Raw genomic sequence first — 18,274 nt, 5'->3', positions numbered from 1 at the left:
CTAGCTAGACTGCTTTAAGATTCACCCTCAAAAGTGGGATAAGTGGGTCCAATTTCAAGCCAAATTATGCACTGAAACCGCGTTCTAAATAGGGGAAATTAATTTCTCCAATTACCAAACTAGCATTCAAAATCGAATGCACTGATCATCGGTATATGATATGACTGGCCCCACCAAGAAACTTCTATATCCTTCAGAATTTACTCCTTTTTTTTAATAATAATAATAATAAAATCTTTTGTATTAATGGTTCCAGCAAACCTGAATATATATATATATATATATATATATATAAAATGTTGTAATCTAACATGCACATACGCACATCTTTTTGGAGGGGCCACTTCAACCTATGCACATATGATCATCGATGAAGCTGTGTGGAAGGACACTTCAACCTATGTTAACTCTCCACCTGCGTTTCGATTTGATGATGACATTTGTATAATATCCACATCTATAAATACGGATAACTGGATCGCACACTCAGTACTGGTGCATTTGCTTGAGACACCAACAGATAGAATATTGCTACAAAAACTTGGTGCATGGAAAAATCAAACAGCAGCACAGGCGGTTCTGCCTCTTCTAGCTACAGAGGAGTGCGCAAGAGAAAATGGGGGAAATGGGTGTCTGAAATTCGTGAGCCTGGCACGAAAACCAGAATTTGGTTGGGGAGCTTTGAGACACCCGAAATGGCTGCTGCTGCTTATGATACAGCTGCGTTTTACTTCAGAGGACGTGATGCACGGCTCAACTTTCCAGAACTGGCCAATAACCTTCCACGCCCAGTAAGCTCAGATGCTGAAGACATTCGCATGGCCGCTCACGAGGCTGCCTTATGGATTAAAGACCGTGCTGGGACGGCTGAGGTTGGAGGGTCTAGCTCAAACCTGGCGCCGCTCACGGTGAGGCTCTCGCCTAGCCAAATCGAGGCCATTAACGAGTTCCCGTTGGACTCGCCGAAGATGTGGATGCAAATGGCAGCGGAAGAATCCATGGCCTTCTCTTTGGACATTGATGGGGAGAATGAATGGGAAGACTTCCAGAATGATTCTCTTTGGGACCCTTAGGTAACATTAATTGCCGACATCTATATAGTTTATATTTATTGTACTTAAATATATGTATTTTATTTCAAAACTCAATGACTAGGAGGGAAATTTCAATTTGACTTGCCCAAAATTGCTCAGTACGTGACAGAAGTTTGGGAAGAACGAAAAAAAGTGATGTTGATCAGCTTGCTTATTACAGATACATGAAGCATGTCTAGTACCATTCAAATTCTGCAAATCGAGAGGACTTTGATCTACGACATCGGATTTCTTGAAGATTTATAAGGATTCAGTAGTACCGTTTAATGGAATAGTACGTACGTACGTAGGAGCAGAAGACCAAACAGAGATTTTTCTGGCGGGTCCCATTTGACATCAGAGGAGCTAGCTAGGATCAGTTGGTTAATTATATATATATATATATATATATATATATATATTTTTTATAGATTCATAAGAGTTTTCTAGTGGCTGAAATTTATGTGTTGTGAGATCATGAGGCCCACAATCTCACACGTTTGAATAATAATATTTGATGTATAAATATTTTAATAAAATTACTCGATATATGCAGTGTATAAAATATATATATATAATTCTAATACATCTTTTTATTAAAATAAAGGACAACGGAGTACATGAATATGATACGAGATAGATTTTAATTTCTTTTTCGAATGACATGAATTAATTTAAAACTAATTTTATTCGAATAATTAATTAATTAATTTGCGGGATGTAATTTTGATCTGATTGGGTGCGGTGAACGACCTTGGTTTGGTCCCAATTAGGAGGGAAAAATATCATAGACGTTGGAGTCGTAGTTAAACATACATGGATCCTGGGGTCTAATCTTCCAGATGCATCTGCTGCAGAGAGGATGGACTCTCTTGAACACGTAGATATCAAACAAGTGAAACGTGCCCGTCCACGTAAAACGACAGAGGTATAATGTTGTCCCCCATAAGTTTGGTTGAAAGTCGAATGTGTAGGAATCATCTGCTTTTATGAAATGGACACCAAGATCACCGTCCCCTGATTTGCAATGAACGGTTATAAGATCCAAGCCGTTACCTAAGTCGTTAAAAGATTTCGACACTCGCTCGTTTACGCGGCTTCAAGAAACTGGATATATACCCTGGCAATATCAGAATAATTAAGCGTCATAATCTGCCCTGCAACAACATTAATATTAAAGTATCAAGTGATCAAACAAAACATTATTATAAGTACGTTTGTAAGACCCAATGAACTCATGTTTTCTGTGTACAGTACTACTTTTTCTCTGCAGCTTGATGCATGGGTGAAAACTGGGGTTTTTGCATCTGCGGATCTGGTTTTTTGTGCATTGGCATGAAAACTGGGGTTCTTGCATCTGCGGATCTGGTTTTTTGTGCATTGGCATGTACCTTTGCTGGCTCAACCTCCATACTGTAAATCAGAAGGAGAACATAAGTTAATACTATTATACTCATTAGATATATATGATATCATAATAATGTATAATGAATTTTCAATATTAATTATGTGAATATAAGCATCATGAGAAAATTACTGAGCTGATTCTGGCAGAAATGTTGCTAGATCAGATTCCATTAATTGGCTACATTAATTTATTTATTTATTATTATTATTATTTTTAAATCCAAGCAATTCTAACACAGAAAATTGTTAATTCTATACTTTCTAGTACATCAGGCCAAACAGGATCAATAACAGCGTAAAACAAAAAGATATCAGAAAAACTCCCCATGGTTTTTGTAAGGGCTTTAGTTTTGGAATTTATGTAACTCCCAAGTCTCTTCTTCCGTTTGTAAAATGTATTCATCCATAATAAGAGTGTTATCAATAAAATTAGAGGCTGTTCTGTCGTAGTCTCATCTTTAAAAAAATCAGGAAAACTTTGGAATGCATGGCCCATATACATGATATCTATATGAGAAATGACTAGCTTGTGTAAGCCTTAATATTAGATGAGTCTTGTGTAGGTCCTTTTATAAAAAAGTGGACTTTAAAAAAAAAAAACTTTTTCTTTTTGAGTGAGACTTATATTTTCACAAAAGGCATCACTACAACAGATTGGACTTTTTCTAGCGATTAATAATCGTCGGGAAAATAAGAAAAATCCCCGCTATACGTCTATGCCGGTGATATCATAATCGCCGAACCTTCGCCGGTACTATATAGCCATTTCCAATATACTGCGAAGGAAAAAAAAATTGCCGACATATATGCCCTATATACCAGCGATTTAAAAATCGCTGGTATATCAATCCAAAAACGTTATCTATTTGTCAGCGATTTTAAAATCGCTGCTATATAATAAGCCAGCGATTTTACAAACGCTGGCAAATAAGTTTCGGTTATGAAATTTGTTTGCCAGCGATTACCAAATCGCTGTCATAGGATATAGCAACGATAAAAGAGATAACCAAGCAGAAAAAGGCAAAGGGCATGAGTATGACATGACACAAGATCAGGTGCACTTGGGGGCAGTGGAAACCTTAAGCTGTTGAGGGTGTTGGCATGGGAATACAAAAGAGAAGCAAATATATATCATAATCAATATATATTAAAATATATATATATATATATATATATATATATATATATATATATATAAGTGGATTGCAAGAGAGTTTGTAATCATGGGGGAAGCATATTCTGGAATTATATTCAAGTAATTGCTGAGACATATTATTTTTGGAGGAATTGTGGAGTCTTAGCCCTTTCCATAAAAATATGTTCATCTTAATATATAATAAGTATTATAATGGGATATAATACTGCATAGGAAACATATCCATTACTATGCAGTTAAACTATTGCCTACAGTCATATTATAAAATATATCTAACTTTTATTGTTTAGACTAATTAACCTAAAAGTAGACATCTTCATCTGACTATAATAACATAATAGCATATTCCTCCATATGTGTCTACATTTATACCGGATAATTAACAACATGTGACCAAGTCAACCATTCTGAACTAATAGTGGATTTTGCATAGGAAATAGCATCAAGCTGTGTCAAAACTGAATAAATATAAGTAAGCTACCAAAAAGACAGCCTTAGGAAGCAGATCTTACATTAGCATGAGCTTTGATTGAAAAGCCAAAGGGGTCCCTGAGAATGAAAGGAAAGAAAATACAAGAAGTAAGTCCATACTCCCTGTTCCTTTGGTTTTCAAGTAATATTTTCTTCCTCTATGAAATTTATAATTTTTTCCCTTTCTTTCTAACTACCAAAAAAGAAAAAGGCGTTGTTGTTGATAGAATTATTGTGTCTAGAATACACACACATTATATACAGTTTACAATCTTTTCACTTGTACATTTAATTTTGTCACTTGGATGATTTTACGTATAGCCATTGTGAAGCTACCAAAATAATTTGCATCTCTATGCTGTTTATATTTCCAGCCATGTTTTAGGCCCCAATAAAAACTTAGCTTCATTTGGTATTATTTTTTGCACTTCAAACTTGGCATTCTTCAAAGCCATATAACAGTAAAGAATACCAACCATCGAAAATTCATCCAAGTGTGCCACATGAAGATGGCTGTTTAGATATATGGAATCATCAATTTTTGTTTTCTATTCCTCTGTTTTCTCAGCAATCAAATTGTGCATGAAGAGAAGCAGACGCATGAGGATATTGAATCACAGCAATGAATGTTTGGAATGAATGAAGTTGGCACTGTACTTTTACCTATTGTATAGTAAATTGCTTTTGGGCTTTTTGCTGTTTGCAGCATTGGAGCCTTATCGCCCACTATTGATGCAATAATGACACTGAGCTCCACCAGCCTTTGACTAAGAACTATTTCAGTCAGTTTTAGTAGATTTAGTACTTGTGCTAAGTTTGAATGTGACCTTAAATGCTAGTAAATGTATGGTTTTGGTAAGAGTTTTGCAGCATTTGTGTAATCTGGCAAGGGAAGTCTAAATCTTAGATATCAAGCTAGTGGCTTTACCCTCCATTACCTCTTTTTCACTATTTTTGCTATATATGGTCACTTTGTATATGTAATTCTGGATGTTGAGTTTATGTAGTAAATTCCCAACGATTTTTTTTTTCTTTTTTAATCGGATGTGACAACTATAACTTCACATGATTGTCATTTCTTAAGCAAATATCCCAGATCTATTAACCACAATCAAATTTGAAGTAATTGATTGTCGAATGGTGTACAAGTTTAGTTGAGGTGCATGCTTTCATAGGTATTTGCAAATACAATACAAAGAAGCCTTGATTAGAGATCCTTACGAGGTGGTTAATCTTAGAAATTGCTCAAGCTTTCGTGACTTTCCTATTGCCACTATTTCATTTTAAATTTCAGGTGAGAATTTCCTTTTATTATTGTTTGTTCTCTCTAGTATTTTAAGACTTGATTTGGTATTTGCCACTGAAATTAAGAGTTGTTATATGTTTCATATATAGTGTTAAAACTGCCCGAGTTGATTGGTTTGGATTATGGGCAACTCACTCTATTGACCTCAACTTTTAGGTTTAGGAATGCTATATATTCCAATATAAATTTATGATTTGCAACAATCATAATCTTCTTAGTGATGTCAGTATGGGTAGTAGTGGTGGGTTGTGTCTATTATGGAATAAGGAGTTGGAAGTGAGCCTCATATAATTATTCTACTTGGCATATTAGTGTGAGTGTGAAGGAACCTGAAGTTAGTTTATCATGGATGTTCACTAGATTCTATGGCCATCCATAAACCTCAAAAAGGGTGTCTAGTTGGGATCTACTGAAACATATTAGGCCATCAACATATAATGTTCAATGGATTTGTGTTGAGGACTTTAATGAAATTACCTTCCAATCTGAAAAAACACTCAGAGCACTTTTGAGAAGCTATAAATATATAGAAATGTTTTTCGAAGTTTATTCAGCTTGTGATCTTAGTGGCATTTATACTAAGGGGCCTAAATATACATGGACCAATAATAAAAGTGATAGTGGCTTTAATAAGGAGAAATTGGGCAGACTAGTAGTAAATATGGAAGCACTCATCAAAGTTTCCCTGATTCTTTATACTTGTAGTAGAACAAAAATAACTTTTGCTATATACTTGTTTTTTGTTTAAAGCTTGCATGTTCATGTTGGAGATATACAGTTATATTTTCCCTAATCAATTATTTCCCAGAATCTAGCCCTAAAACTAACCTCAAATGCACATTGTTAGAATCATGGAGAAATCACAGCAGCAAAAATAATCAAAGTGAAAGACCTAATATATTAGAGGTTATATATGGGGAAATTGCCAACTACCACGACTGATAATCAACCAATGAATCCACAATAGCCACAGCATCGACAGATCACAAAAAAATAAAAATAAATATAAAAAAAACGACGAGGAGTTTATATAAAATGATTTGTTATAGTCATCCAACAATCACCGTAACCTCTCAAATGGCGCTATGTTCATGCATGTATGGAGAAAATAATGACTTCCAAATAGAGTTTCTGAGTAGAAAAATACTTTGGACACGCTGAGCAGCATCCGAGTAGTGGAATTTAGCCAACCGAGGGCTTAGAATGGACTATTCATCCTCGCACACAGGATGCTTGGGATAATGGGATTTTCGGGGGATTTCTGGTAGATCTAATGCACAACAGAGGGCGATTTTGGCAGTTCTCGCCGTTTGTCCATATGCATTCAACAGAAGGGGGAATCGATTTTTGGTAGCCGAAGTATTGGGTGGCTGAAGTAGAAGAATGGAAGGGGGTTCATAGAATGCCTAATGGGTAAGCCGTAAGATGGAGGCAAAGCTTGGGTTTTGGAAGGAACAGATGAGAAACCTTCGCCGACACAAGCTGAGCTATTGTAGTGGAGGTGTATCGATGGGGCTTCGGGAGCGTTTCTGGAATGGGGATTACTACTCTCACTACCATGTATGGCTTCGTCGGAACGGATTTTCGAAATCGCTGATGGGCAATCGATGACAAACACACACGGAGAGCAGATAGGGTATTATGTGAATTACTCGCGAGGAGGAAAATAAAACTCAAGTTTGGCGCCTGAGATGAGTTATGACATTTAGCAGCGACATTTTTCGCCGCTAAAAGGTTAAAAAATTGCTAGGATACTCCAAGTGACAATTCTCGCCAGCTAAACTAAAGTTTACACCAGCGAGTAAGAAATAGCCGTGATAAGTTATATGTTACAGCGATTTCTTTTCCAGCAATTTTTAAATCGCTGATAAAAGTTCAGATTCTTGTAGTGCATATGTACAACACAAGATTTGTCTGTTGGAGAATTGTACCTAAAATTACTATATATATATATAAAGATTGATATCAAATCTATTTATAAAACTACTTGGGTTTAGTTTGCTTTTAAGACAGAATTTAATGTTAAAATTGTTGAACAAACCTATGTTATTTTAAAAACTAATGAAAAATGTTGCCTGTTTAACATAAAATTGATTGAAGATTTTATGGTAAAATGTTATAAATTTTTGCACATTAGTTCTGTTCAAGTTGCTGTTAAATCTAGCCTCTAACAAAGAAAAACATCTAGTTTTTTATTTAAGAGATGCTAGATTCAAGAAATTTAAAATTAGTATACTTTTATATATATATATATATATATATATATATATATATATAAATACATGCGCTCACGCGAGAGCAACAAAAAAAGAGGATTAGTTGTTGGGGGGTTCCCTAGCTAGTCAAGTGGAAGGAAGCGTAATTTATAAATTATAATCAAATTGGTTAATTAGTACTTGTTATGATAATATATAATCGTTTTTAGGGATTTACCGGGGACAAGGTTTGATTTGGGGTCAATTTCATACGTATCAATTATTCGCATATATGACATCATGTATTATTGTACATGCATACATGTTAGTAATTAATTATATCTCTCTTCGGATACAAGCTACTTACAAAAAATAGTAGTTTGATATATATAACAAATTAACTATTTGAATATTATAATTTCTTGATTTTTCTTGAGTTGATCAGTGATGTTTTAATCAGTAATTATATATCATTTTGCAAATCATTATCCTAAATTTAAAGAGAATTGCTACTATGTCACTCTAGTTGTAACCTCGTTTGAGAATTGACATGACACTACTTTTTGGTGTCAGTGATTTATTAAAAATAAATAAAAACACAAATATAAAAGACCGTCAAGTAAAGAAAACTTAAGACTAGTGAGCAATATAACAGGAGCGACAAAGTAGCATTTCTCAAACCTAAATTCTTATCGAAAGGGGACTAATTGGCACACTAACATGTCATCATGGCTTCGGATGATATATGAATAATTAATATTAGGTACAAGTTTTAAATAGATAAACCTAATCCATACAAGTTTTTTGTAAAAAAATAAGCTCCACTAATAAAGAATATATATATATATATATTTTACATTTTTTTAGGTGAGGTCCACTTTTTTAATTATAAAAACTTGTATGAGACTTATTTATTTAAGACTTGTACAAATCATTTCTTTTTTAGCAAAAGTCATATTCTTAATTTCTTTGTAAATGGACAGATCTCGTTACAATATTTTTTAAAATACATTAATAAAAAAACCTATCAAAAAGTTATATTAGGCACCCATTCTACTATTTGATCAATTAGCGTATATTCTAGAAAATAAAATTAATGTAAAAAATGAAGGACACTATCACATCAATTAATATAGTAGCTAGGATGAGATGATAAGTGAGATGGATAGAAAAATATTTTTGCTCATCGCCAACTTTATAATTTATAATATACCTTAAATATTTGTTTTTTGTCCAACATTTCGGACATGAATTGGGTCCAACATGCAACATGCATCCCCCATATATTTATTACTTTTTTAGGGCAATCTCGATCACTAATATGTATACTTCACCCAGTCAGACCAACCACTTGTTGATATTGGGCCGCAACCTGTCACGCTTGATCGTTCAGACAAGCCATACGTGCCTTCAGATGCATGCAACTTCAGGCTTCAGCCTTCCTTTCTTTCTAATTGGCTCTGAATGCCGTTCATATCCCAACTCTTCCTTCCTGTAGTGTAAGCAGAGCGGCTAGGTGTGGAGGAACAAGGTTTGCTAGCTAGCTGTTGAAGCAGCATCGATCAGCTGCTCACTGCACGCGACCAAAACTGACACCATACGTAAGTTTTCGGAAGAAATTTGAGATCTGGACGCTGTTTTTCTTGAGTAATCAGAAGGAACTCGATCGTTAATTTAGCCTTTTAGGTAGGAAAATGTGGGGGAAGTGGAGGGCGGTTGTGAAAGAGCTAAAGATAGTGAGCTACGTAGCCGCACCAATGGTTGTGGTCACGCTCTTGCAGTATCTGTTGCAGGTTGTCTCCGTTATTATGGTTGGACACCTTGATGACCTCTCGCTCTCCGGTGTCTCTATCGCCACCTCTTTTACCGGCGTAACCGGCTTCAGTCTCCTTGTAAATTCCTAATTCTATCCTCTCTTTTTTTCCCTCTAGATGGAGTACTTCACAACAACAACTCACACACACACACGTGGTATCCATATATATATATAGTAGGCTGCAAACGAGTTCTGCTCAATTGAGTATCGCGCCGTTCACAACAATAATATAATGATAATAATTATCATTATTGTTGTTGTTGTTATATAACCAGTTTTAGCATCTTAGATTTGAGATATGGAAATAAATCCAGCATTATATGACCGGATTTCATGACTACTAAGCAGTTTGGGATGGCTGGTGCATTGGAGACTTTATGTGGGCAAGCTTATGGGGCAGAGCAATATCAAAAGCTTGGACTCTATACTCACACAGCCATCATCTCTTTTGTTCTGATTTGTATCCCAATATCCCTGCTATGGCTGTTCACAGACAAGCTACTAATACTCGCAGGCCAAGATCATTCAATATCACTTGTAGCGCGCAAATACTCAGTATGGCTCATCCCTAGCCTGTTTTCGTATGGGATACTTCAATCAATAGTTCGCTACTTCCAGACTCAAAGTATGATCCTTCCAATGCTCTTTAGTTCGTTTGCAACGCTATGTTTCCATGTACCTATTTGTTGGGCTCTAGTTTTTAGAGTAAAATTGGGAAGTATTGGAGCTGCATTAGCCATTTGTTTATCATCCTGGTTCAATGTAGTATTGCTTGGGTTATACATGAAGTACTCTTCCGCTTGTGAAAAAACTCGTGCCGTGTTCTCAAAGGATGTCTTTTTGGGCATGGGGGAGTTCTTTCGCTTTGCTATTCCTTCTGCCGGAATGGGTTGGTAATTTTCTGTGTTGTTCAAACTTCTTTTAATCATCATTTGTTACGCTACGTACTGTATTCAGCCTCTAGTATATTAACATCGGTATCATGCCTATGATCAATATAGCTTAGAGTGGTGATCATATGAAGTTCTTGTTTTGCTTTCCGGGCTTTTGCCAAATCCGAAAATGGAGACTTCAGTGCTCTCAATATGGTATATTTCTTCTGCATTTACCTACCCTAGAATATTTTTCTGCAGAATGCTTCTAATTTCTCAGCGTATATATGCAGCTCTACAATTACTTGTTTGCACTACTACGTGCCATATGCATTTGGAGCCACAGCAAGGTTTGCTGATCTCTATATAGCCTGTTTCTAAAGCATATTCCTCAATGCATGGTGAACAATTAATGTCTTGAAAATAATGAATCATTTTGTAGCACTAGGGTTTCAAATGAGTTGGGAGCTGGGAATCCACAGGCAGCTAAAGTGGCTGTGAAGGCCATAAGGGTAATTGCAGTTGCAGAGATGGTGATTATAAGCATGATGCTATTCTTTTGCCGCAATTTTTTGGGCTATGCATTCAGCAAAGAGAAGGAAATTGTGGGTAATGTTGCAGATATGGGGCCTTTTATTAGTCTCTCCACCATTGCGGATGGCTTACAAGTTGTTCTTTCAGGTAACTTCCTCACATTTCTCTAATGTAGTTGCTTTAAGTTGTACAGGTCCCGAGTGTGCCAGGCAACTTTAATTCATTTTTTGCTGGGAAAAATGCAACAGGGGTTGCTAGAGGAAGTGGGTGGCAACATTTAGGAGCTTATGTGAATCTCGGTGCATATTATTTGGTTGGGACGCCGATAGGTGCTGTGTTGACTTTCGCTCTACACTTCAGGGGGAAAGGCTTTGGATCGGATTGTTGACAGGATCTTCTGTACAAGCAATTCTGCTAGCTCTAAGAACTAGTTTCACTAATTGGCAAAAACAGGTTTTTAACACAAAAAACTCTTCCTCTCTAGCTATACGAATGTTGCTTTCCATCATTTCTAGGCTAGTTTGATCAGTAAATCTGTACTTTTGAATCTCACAGGCATCAAAAACAAGAGAGAGGCTATTTGACGGAGACTCATAGATCATGCCATTGGCATCAAGCATGTTTTTTTTTTTTTTTTAAATGTTCCCTCAACGTTGCAAGCAAGAAACTAATCCCCTTGGATCATTTACAGGGCAGGCATTTTGATTTCTTCCGTCCCTCGGACATGGCTTTCCATATCTGATAAATGGAGTACTTGTACAAAATACAAAACTCTCCGAAAAACGAATTTAAAGATTCAACTGAAAATAAACTTGGGTGGGATTTTTTTTTTTTTTTGGGGGTTGGGGGGTGTTTAAAAGAATATACTATCAACATATTCTATATGAATAATTTGATAAAATCCAAAAGAAAGGACGAAACGTTGTATTCTTTAGCGGGAGTAAATTTTAAATGCATTGTCCTTAGAGAAATTATTAATATTTAAAGAATATGCTCATATTAACATTAATTACATATATTAAACTCAAATCGGACTCAAGGGAGAGCATAGGCAATATCATTGAACATTGACTATGGAGCTCTGAAACGGGCCCTGCCACGAACTTTTTGAGAAAGATCTATAGATAGATCGATCTGGGAGGTCGTGCGTGTACTCGGCTGGAACTCTCTAATTGCAAGGGTCAACCCACTGGACCACTGGTGCCTGTAAAAAGGGTGCATAGTACTTGTCTACACGGTGTTGGGCGGTGCGTGCCTGCTGCAGTGCGATCAAAATAGGAAGTTGCTAACGTATCAAGGTTGTTGGTGAGAAAGGACACTGCCATTATTTAAAGGATTAGCTTGATCCAGCTGTTTCGATTCGACCCTACCTTGACTGAAATAGTGAAGTGTTTGACCTTTAATTATTAAGCTCGATCTATATATATATATATATGTCATGTGTGCGTGTGAGCTTGAATTATCAGTATACATTTATAATATATAAACGTTTAAGTCACGTTATGAAAGATATTATTATCACCGTCAGATTGCCTCACTTCAACCCACGCAGATAAACAAATTATTGTAATTGTGAATGTGTGGAAATCTTGGAAAAAAAATGATAAAACATTTTCAAGTGCTTACTACCTTTCTTTGACCACCATTAGTTAGCTGCGCCTCGATGGATCAGGATCAGCTTCTTCTACGTCCTCCCTCTCAACAGAATACAATGATTTTTCAAGTAGTGATGAAACTTTTCAGTTCGTATGATTGTTTACTTAAGGCCAGTTTAAACTACAAAGCTATATATACAGAGAAACCCCAATTCATCATCTAGAACGTACGTACGTGGCCTGGCCCCTTTCGAGTCATTTTAAAAGAAAAGGCGAAATTCAAGAAGAAAAAGGTCTCTTTCGAGTCATTTTGCTTTTGACCAATCCCCTAAATTAACACATATGGGGCGGCGATTTTGCTACAAATATTTTGAATCGGTTGAATGGGTCGCAATTTAAGTATCGACCACTGTTGCTTAGTCTTAAACAAACCCGACAAACTTTTCCCTTTCTCCATGGCATTTCACGTTTTTATGACTAGATAATGCATATATATATATTATATATAAGCCAATTAAACTCTCTTAGAATTATCTCCTACTAAATCTTGTTGAAATCTACCTAGCACATGCAATATATAGTCATGAATCTTTGATTTTTCAACTATATATATATATATTATATTTCCTGTGGGTCGGTATGTGCAGAAAACATGCATACGGGCAAAGTAAAGAACTCCACCTCAAGTTCGATAGCTACCGGCTACATAGTTTAGGAAGAGATCGTGGAAATTTAAGAGTGGATGAGGCCAGTGGGACCAATTCACTTTCTCACCCATACACAAAACCGCGTCAATATTAAATAGGAAAACAATCTCAATCTCATCATCAAAATAACCAGAATCAAATCAATACAATCTAACAGCAAACATGTGGCATGGTATGGTACTTTCATTCCACAATATTGCAAAACCCAAAGAAACGTGTGCAAGCTCCCATTGACAGCAGCTTCCCACTCACGTAACTACTTGGAAGCTCACTTCCATGACAAATAAGTCCATCTCTCTTTACATTCACACACGACTTCACGTTCAGTATCTCACTGTGTATCTCTCTCTGTGTATATATATAAATATATATATATGCATATATTTGTTCATGATTGCTTCGCACTCTTCTCTCTTAGAAAGACTCCAGCTCTAACAAAAATGGAAGAACCAAGTGAGCAAAATGTGGCTTGTCCAACATACAGAGGTGTTAGAAAGCGAAAGTGGGGGAAATGGGTGTCTGAAATTCGTGCGCCGGGTAAGAAAACCCGAATATGGTTGGGAAGCTACGAGGCACCAGAAATGGCGGCCGCGGCCTATGATGTTGCTGCGCTGCACCTTAGAGGACGTGGCACGCCCCTCAACTTCCCGGAACTAGTTGATAGTTTGCCACGGCCGGCGAGCTCGAATGCTGAGGACGTGCAGTTGGCGGCTCAAAAGGCAGCATTGCGGCTACGGAGGCCTGTACAGGTGACGGTAGAGGTGGGCAGCGCAGGGTCTAATGCCGTGCCCGCTAGGGTGGGGCTGTCGCCGAGCCAAATTCAGGCCATAAACGAGTCACCCTTGGATTCCCCGAAGATGTGGATGGAGTTGGCAGGGGCTCGTTTGTTGGAAGAGAATAGCATGGTATTGTATGATAACGATCATGACTCGTGTGAATGGCAAGGATTACAATACGAGTCTATTTGGGACTCCTAGTATCACTAGGAGGAACGCAACAAATATAAAACAACAAATAATCATGAGTAATTAGGAAAGATAGAAGATTAATATTCGTAAAAAAAATTCAACAACTTTTTTTTTTAAAAAAAAAGTACCTATAGTTGTAGTAAATTTTCACTAATTCTTTAATTAATTCAGTATGCGTTATGTTAAAGATTTTAGGTTACTTCCATGTAGGTTATCTATTCAATTATTAGAGGAGGCTGGTTCAAGTTAAAGCTTCCTGATGTGTAAGTTTTTTAAGATACAGAGAATCTTTGCGCTTGAAAGGGAGAGAGAGAAAATGAGGGTCTATTTTGCTCTTCTCAAGCATCAGAGTGGCTGGGGATTTATTTTTTGGTTGCTGATCAGTAGGTAGTCCATGTCAATGATCTATATTGGGACTCTTTTTGTTTTGTCCCCAACTCAGTCCTGTACTTGCAATTTGTGGCAAATGCTGAAAAAGTCGTGCAATTTGCTTCACTTATGTAAAAGTTGTTTATTAATTGAACCAACCTTCAACATTAGTTCTTATAGACCATTTCCATCTCCCATTTGCATATGGCAAGGTTCATCTGCAAGCCTCTCATCCATTAAGAAATAAGAATCATAAGCGAATATTTTTTAAGCAGTAACAACCCATACAATAGCCTTATTTTTCTTTTAACCTTGGTTGAAAATGTTGGGTGTGCAACATGAAGATATTTATAGGCTTAACTCATCTTATAAAATCGGTTCAAGTTATGAGAAATTTGTTCCAACCTTATAAATATGTTTAAAAACTTGTCTACAGACAATATGAGATTTATCTCTCAACATAATATAAAGTTGCAATCAAAGTTATATAGGATTAGGAGTCAACAACTTATTAACTACCACAATGCAATTGAAATAATAGCGGTTGAGATGATTGAAAGCCATATCGAAATTTGCAACAAACTAGGATCATAAAATATCTTATTGTTGAGGAATAAATCTCATATTGCCTGTGAACAAGGTCTTTAGCATATTTATAAGATTGGAGTAAACTTATTTCTTTAAATTGGTTTTATAAGATGAATTAGATTTATGAATTTATTTACATACTAGACGATGATCATGGTTGTGGAGCGAAACAGATATTTTAGAGTTTTAGAGTTGAGATGATGATACTAGGCAAGTTGAGTGTGGTCAATAATTTTAGAGATTCGAATCTGTCGTGGAGTGTAATAAAGAGAAAGTAAAACAAAACTTACGGAAGAAAATGTGTTTAATCATTAATAATTTGGAAATCCAAACCCCCCTACCTTGGCTGCTTAATCATGGTTAACTCGATAGAAATAAGAATTAAAGCAGTCACCAACTCTCTGTTTGACGGAGATGCAGAGCTGGTCTGGTCAGTTTTCGATTGTCAAGGCTCTCACGATTTCTACAAGCATATGTGATTATATAGAATGTGAAGGAGCATATGTGTAGCTTCTAGGCAGTTTCCTTCCTAGAAAGCAAAGCAGCTGCAGCTCACGGAATAAGGTAGATTCAGATTGAATTAGGGAAGGAAGCGAGACGTTTACCCATAATCTTTGATTCTTTACACCAAAACTTCGATTTTACTTTCTTAATACAAATTATATTCATTCTGGACTTAGATTCGCGCCGCCTCAATCTAGCTAGGAGTTGGACCTACAGGCTACAGTGAAATTACAAGTCATTTAATTGGTCTCGTCTTACCTAATCTACTTGAGCAAAGACTAAAATTCAAGCAGACAAACCCAAAAGCCCAAGCATGGACTTTTTCCAACAATTGTTATTCAAATTGTATGATGGGATTTGATGAAAACTATGCATGGCGTCGCAAGAGCTGTCAACCAAAACCTTAACCAAACCTCTAACCAATAAAGTCACATTTTGTGGTTTGTTAACTTGGGTTAACAAAGATGGATGCAAATTCCAAATTACAAGTAATCTACTCAACTCTATTCGGCATTGATAGTCCAGATTGCGTTTTCTGGAGGATTAGGTGAGTCTAAAGGAAGGTCCCTGCGCTCTGCTAGGGTTTGACGGCGGAACTTTCCTTTTTAGGTTAAGTTTCCCCTTAGGTCCCCTCTGCTTCGGTGGTTGGGGTTTTGAGTCCTATCCAGGTCGCTTCGATTCAGGCAGTACATCAGTGTAATACTCAGAGGTGCTCTGCATTATGGCGGAAGAGATAATTACCAGGTGGGAATCATTGACGCTAACCGAAGAAGAAAAGCAAGAAGTTACCCTGTCTGCAGACGAGATTTTTTCATTGAAGATTAGAGGGAGTTATTGTCTTCTTGCCATGATACTCAATGATAGAACAGCAAATAGAGAAGCCTTTAAATCCACAATGGCAAGAGTCTGGAGCACAGCAGGCTGGATAACCTTTAAAGAGTTTGGGAATAACAGGTTTCTTCTCGAGTTCCAACTGCTAGCGGATGTCAATAAGGTCTTGCAAGGCAGACCATGGTCATTCGACCGTCACCTTATTTGTCTAAGAGAGTTTGAGGGTGTATTATCGGCAAATGAGGTGCAGTTCTCAGCAGAACCTTTCTGGGTTCAGCTCCATAACTTACCCTTTGCAGGCATGACTAGGAAGATGGGTGAGGAGATTGGATCAACCATCGGGAAAGTTCACTCTGTCGAAACGGATGAACAAGGCTACGGATGGGGCAACTTTCTCAGGGTGAGAGTGGAAGTAAATGTGAACAAAGCTCTGGCTAGGGGTCGAATGCTCAAACATGGAGGAAGACAGTGTTGGGTACAGTTCAAATACGAGAGGCTTACCAATTTCTGCTTCAAGTGTGGCCACCTACAGCATGCGAATGGCAAATGCTCCTCGCTTGGATCACAGGCAACAGAGCAATATGGATACTGGTTGAGAGCAGCTGCTGTTTTCCCATCCTTCATGTCAGTGAAAAAGTACGGAGGAAGACCCGAACAGAACACTCCAGGTTCTCCGACAGGAAACTCCTCACAACAAGGAAATGCAATGGGTGATGCCAGAGAAAGTCCTTGGCCAAACACCAGGGAAGCGACACCAGATCTTGGTCTTGAATCACCAACTAAGGAGACAAGGGTGGTCCACCATAACTCAGTAGAGCAGCCAGACACGGACAATAACATGGAGACCGAGGGCCAAGACCATTCAATCAGTCAGCATACTGAAGCACAAGCCAAGACAAATCCACCACAGACTCTCATGGATCCTGTTATAGAGAGGCAGCATCTTCAACAAAAACCAGGGAAGGAAAATCAACAACCTGTTCGGTCAGGGGGGATAGATCACCCAAGCATGGATCCAAGCAACATAACCCCAAAGCCAAGTCCAACTCCAGCTCCCAGAGGCAACACGTGGAAAAGGATGGCCAGAGGTAAGTCCTCTGTTTTAAGTGACACCACCAACCTGTCAAAGGAACTTTCTCAGATTTTGACACACAAGAGACCAGCGACAGAGAATGATCCCCTAGACAGTAACATAGGGCAGAAAAAAAGAAGGACTAAACTCAAACCTGTAGAGTTTAAAACTCAGGCAATATTGGTGGAAGCTGCTGAGCAGCTCCACCAGCACAAATGAATTGCCTGAGTTGGAACTGCCGAGGGCTTGGGAACCCTCGGACAGTTCATGAGCTTCACCTGTTGGTGAAAACAAAGTCCCCAATCTTGGTCTTCCTAATGGAAACCAAATGTGGTAGTGAAAAGTTGGAGAGAATTCGCGTCAAACTAGGCTTTGAAGCCTGTTTCAGTGTTGACAGCAGGGGGAAAAGTGGGGGCCTAGCCCTTCTCTGGAACTCTCCAGCCGTTTTGAAAGTGGTCTCATACACAACATGGCACATCTCAGCCTCAGTAAAGCTGTCAATAGATGAACCCCACTGGATGTTAACTGGCTTTTATGGCCAGCCGAATGCTGCAAAAAGGGGTGAATCTTGGCACCTCCTAAAAGAGCTAAGACCTGAGGCTGATACCCCTTGGCTATGTCTAGGGGATTTTAATGAAATTCTGCATCATAAGGAGAAGCTGGGTGCTGCATCTAGACCACACAGGCAAGTACTGGAATTCAGGAAGGTGTTGGAGTACTGTGATCTCTATGATTTGGGCTACAATGGTGATAGGTTTACATGGGCCAACAATAGAGAAGGGAAGGCTTTCACTAAAGAACGTATTGATA

At 37.6% G+C, this 18,274-nt stretch overlaps 3 protein-coding genes and 1 pseudogene across 3 annotated transcripts; all 4 read left to right on the top strand.

Moving 5' to 3' along the window:
* Positions 1-393: 393 nt before the first annotated feature.
* Positions 394-1,638, top strand: LOC122308062 (ethylene-responsive transcription factor ERF021-like). The gene is made up of 2 exons (XM_043121220.1): positions 394-1,073; positions 1,255-1,638. Exon 1 carries the CDS (start codon positions 549-551, stop codon positions 1,071-1,073), a length of 525 nt encoding a protein of 174 aa, XP_042977154.1. The 5' UTR covers positions 394-548; the 3' UTR covers positions 1,255-1,638.
* Positions 1,639-9,056: 7,418 nt separating this feature from the next.
* Positions 9,057-11,529, top strand: LOC122306839 (annotated as a pseudogene).
* A 1,934-nt stretch (positions 11,530-13,463) lies between these two features.
* LOC122307028 (ethylene-responsive transcription factor ERF022-like) lies at positions 13,464-14,646 on the top strand. Its single transcript, XM_043119630.1, has 2 exons — positions 13,464-14,037; positions 14,311-14,646. The coding sequence occupies exons 1-2, from the start codon at positions 13,507-13,509 to the stop codon at positions 14,365-14,367; spliced, it is 588 nt and encodes a 195-aa protein (XP_042975564.1). The 5' UTR covers positions 13,464-13,506; the 3' UTR covers positions 14,368-14,646.
* Positions 14,647-16,282: 1,636 nt separating this feature from the next.
* LOC122307436 lies at positions 16,283-17,683 on the top strand. Its single transcript, XM_043120330.1, has one exon. It carries the CDS (start codon positions 16,283-16,285, stop codon positions 17,681-17,683), a length of 1,401 nt encoding a protein of 466 aa, XP_042976264.1.
* The last annotated feature ends 591 nt before the right edge of the window (positions 17,684-18,274 follow it).

The sequence above is a fragment of the Carya illinoinensis genome, chromosome 4 (assembly GCF_018687715.1).
Source record: "Carya illinoinensis cultivar Pawnee chromosome 4, C.illinoinensisPawnee_v1, whole genome shotgun sequence".
NCBI lineage: Eukaryota > Viridiplantae > Streptophyta > Magnoliopsida > Fagales > Juglandaceae > Carya > Carya illinoinensis.
The sequence above is the reverse complement of the archived record's forward strand: the minus strand, read 5'-3'. Positions and strand labels throughout refer to the sequence as shown.

Excerpts from the sequence above, each read along its gene's own strand:
- LOC122308062 (XM_043121220.1), top strand. The coding sequence starts at position 549 with ATGGAAAAATCAAACAGCAGCACAGGCGGTTCTGCCTCTTCTAGCTAC.
- LOC122307028 (XM_043119630.1), top strand. The coding sequence starts at position 13,507 with ATGCATATATTTGTTCATGATTGCTTCGCACTCTTCTCTCTTAGAAAG. Across the intron at positions 14,038-14,310 it reads TGTTGGAAGAGAATAGCATG|GTTATCTATTCAATTATTAG; the intron begins GTATTGTATGAT and ends ACTTCCATGTAG.
- LOC122307436 (XM_043120330.1), top strand. The coding sequence starts at position 16,283 with ATGGCGGAAGAGATAATTACCAGGTGGGAATCATTGACGCTAACCGAA.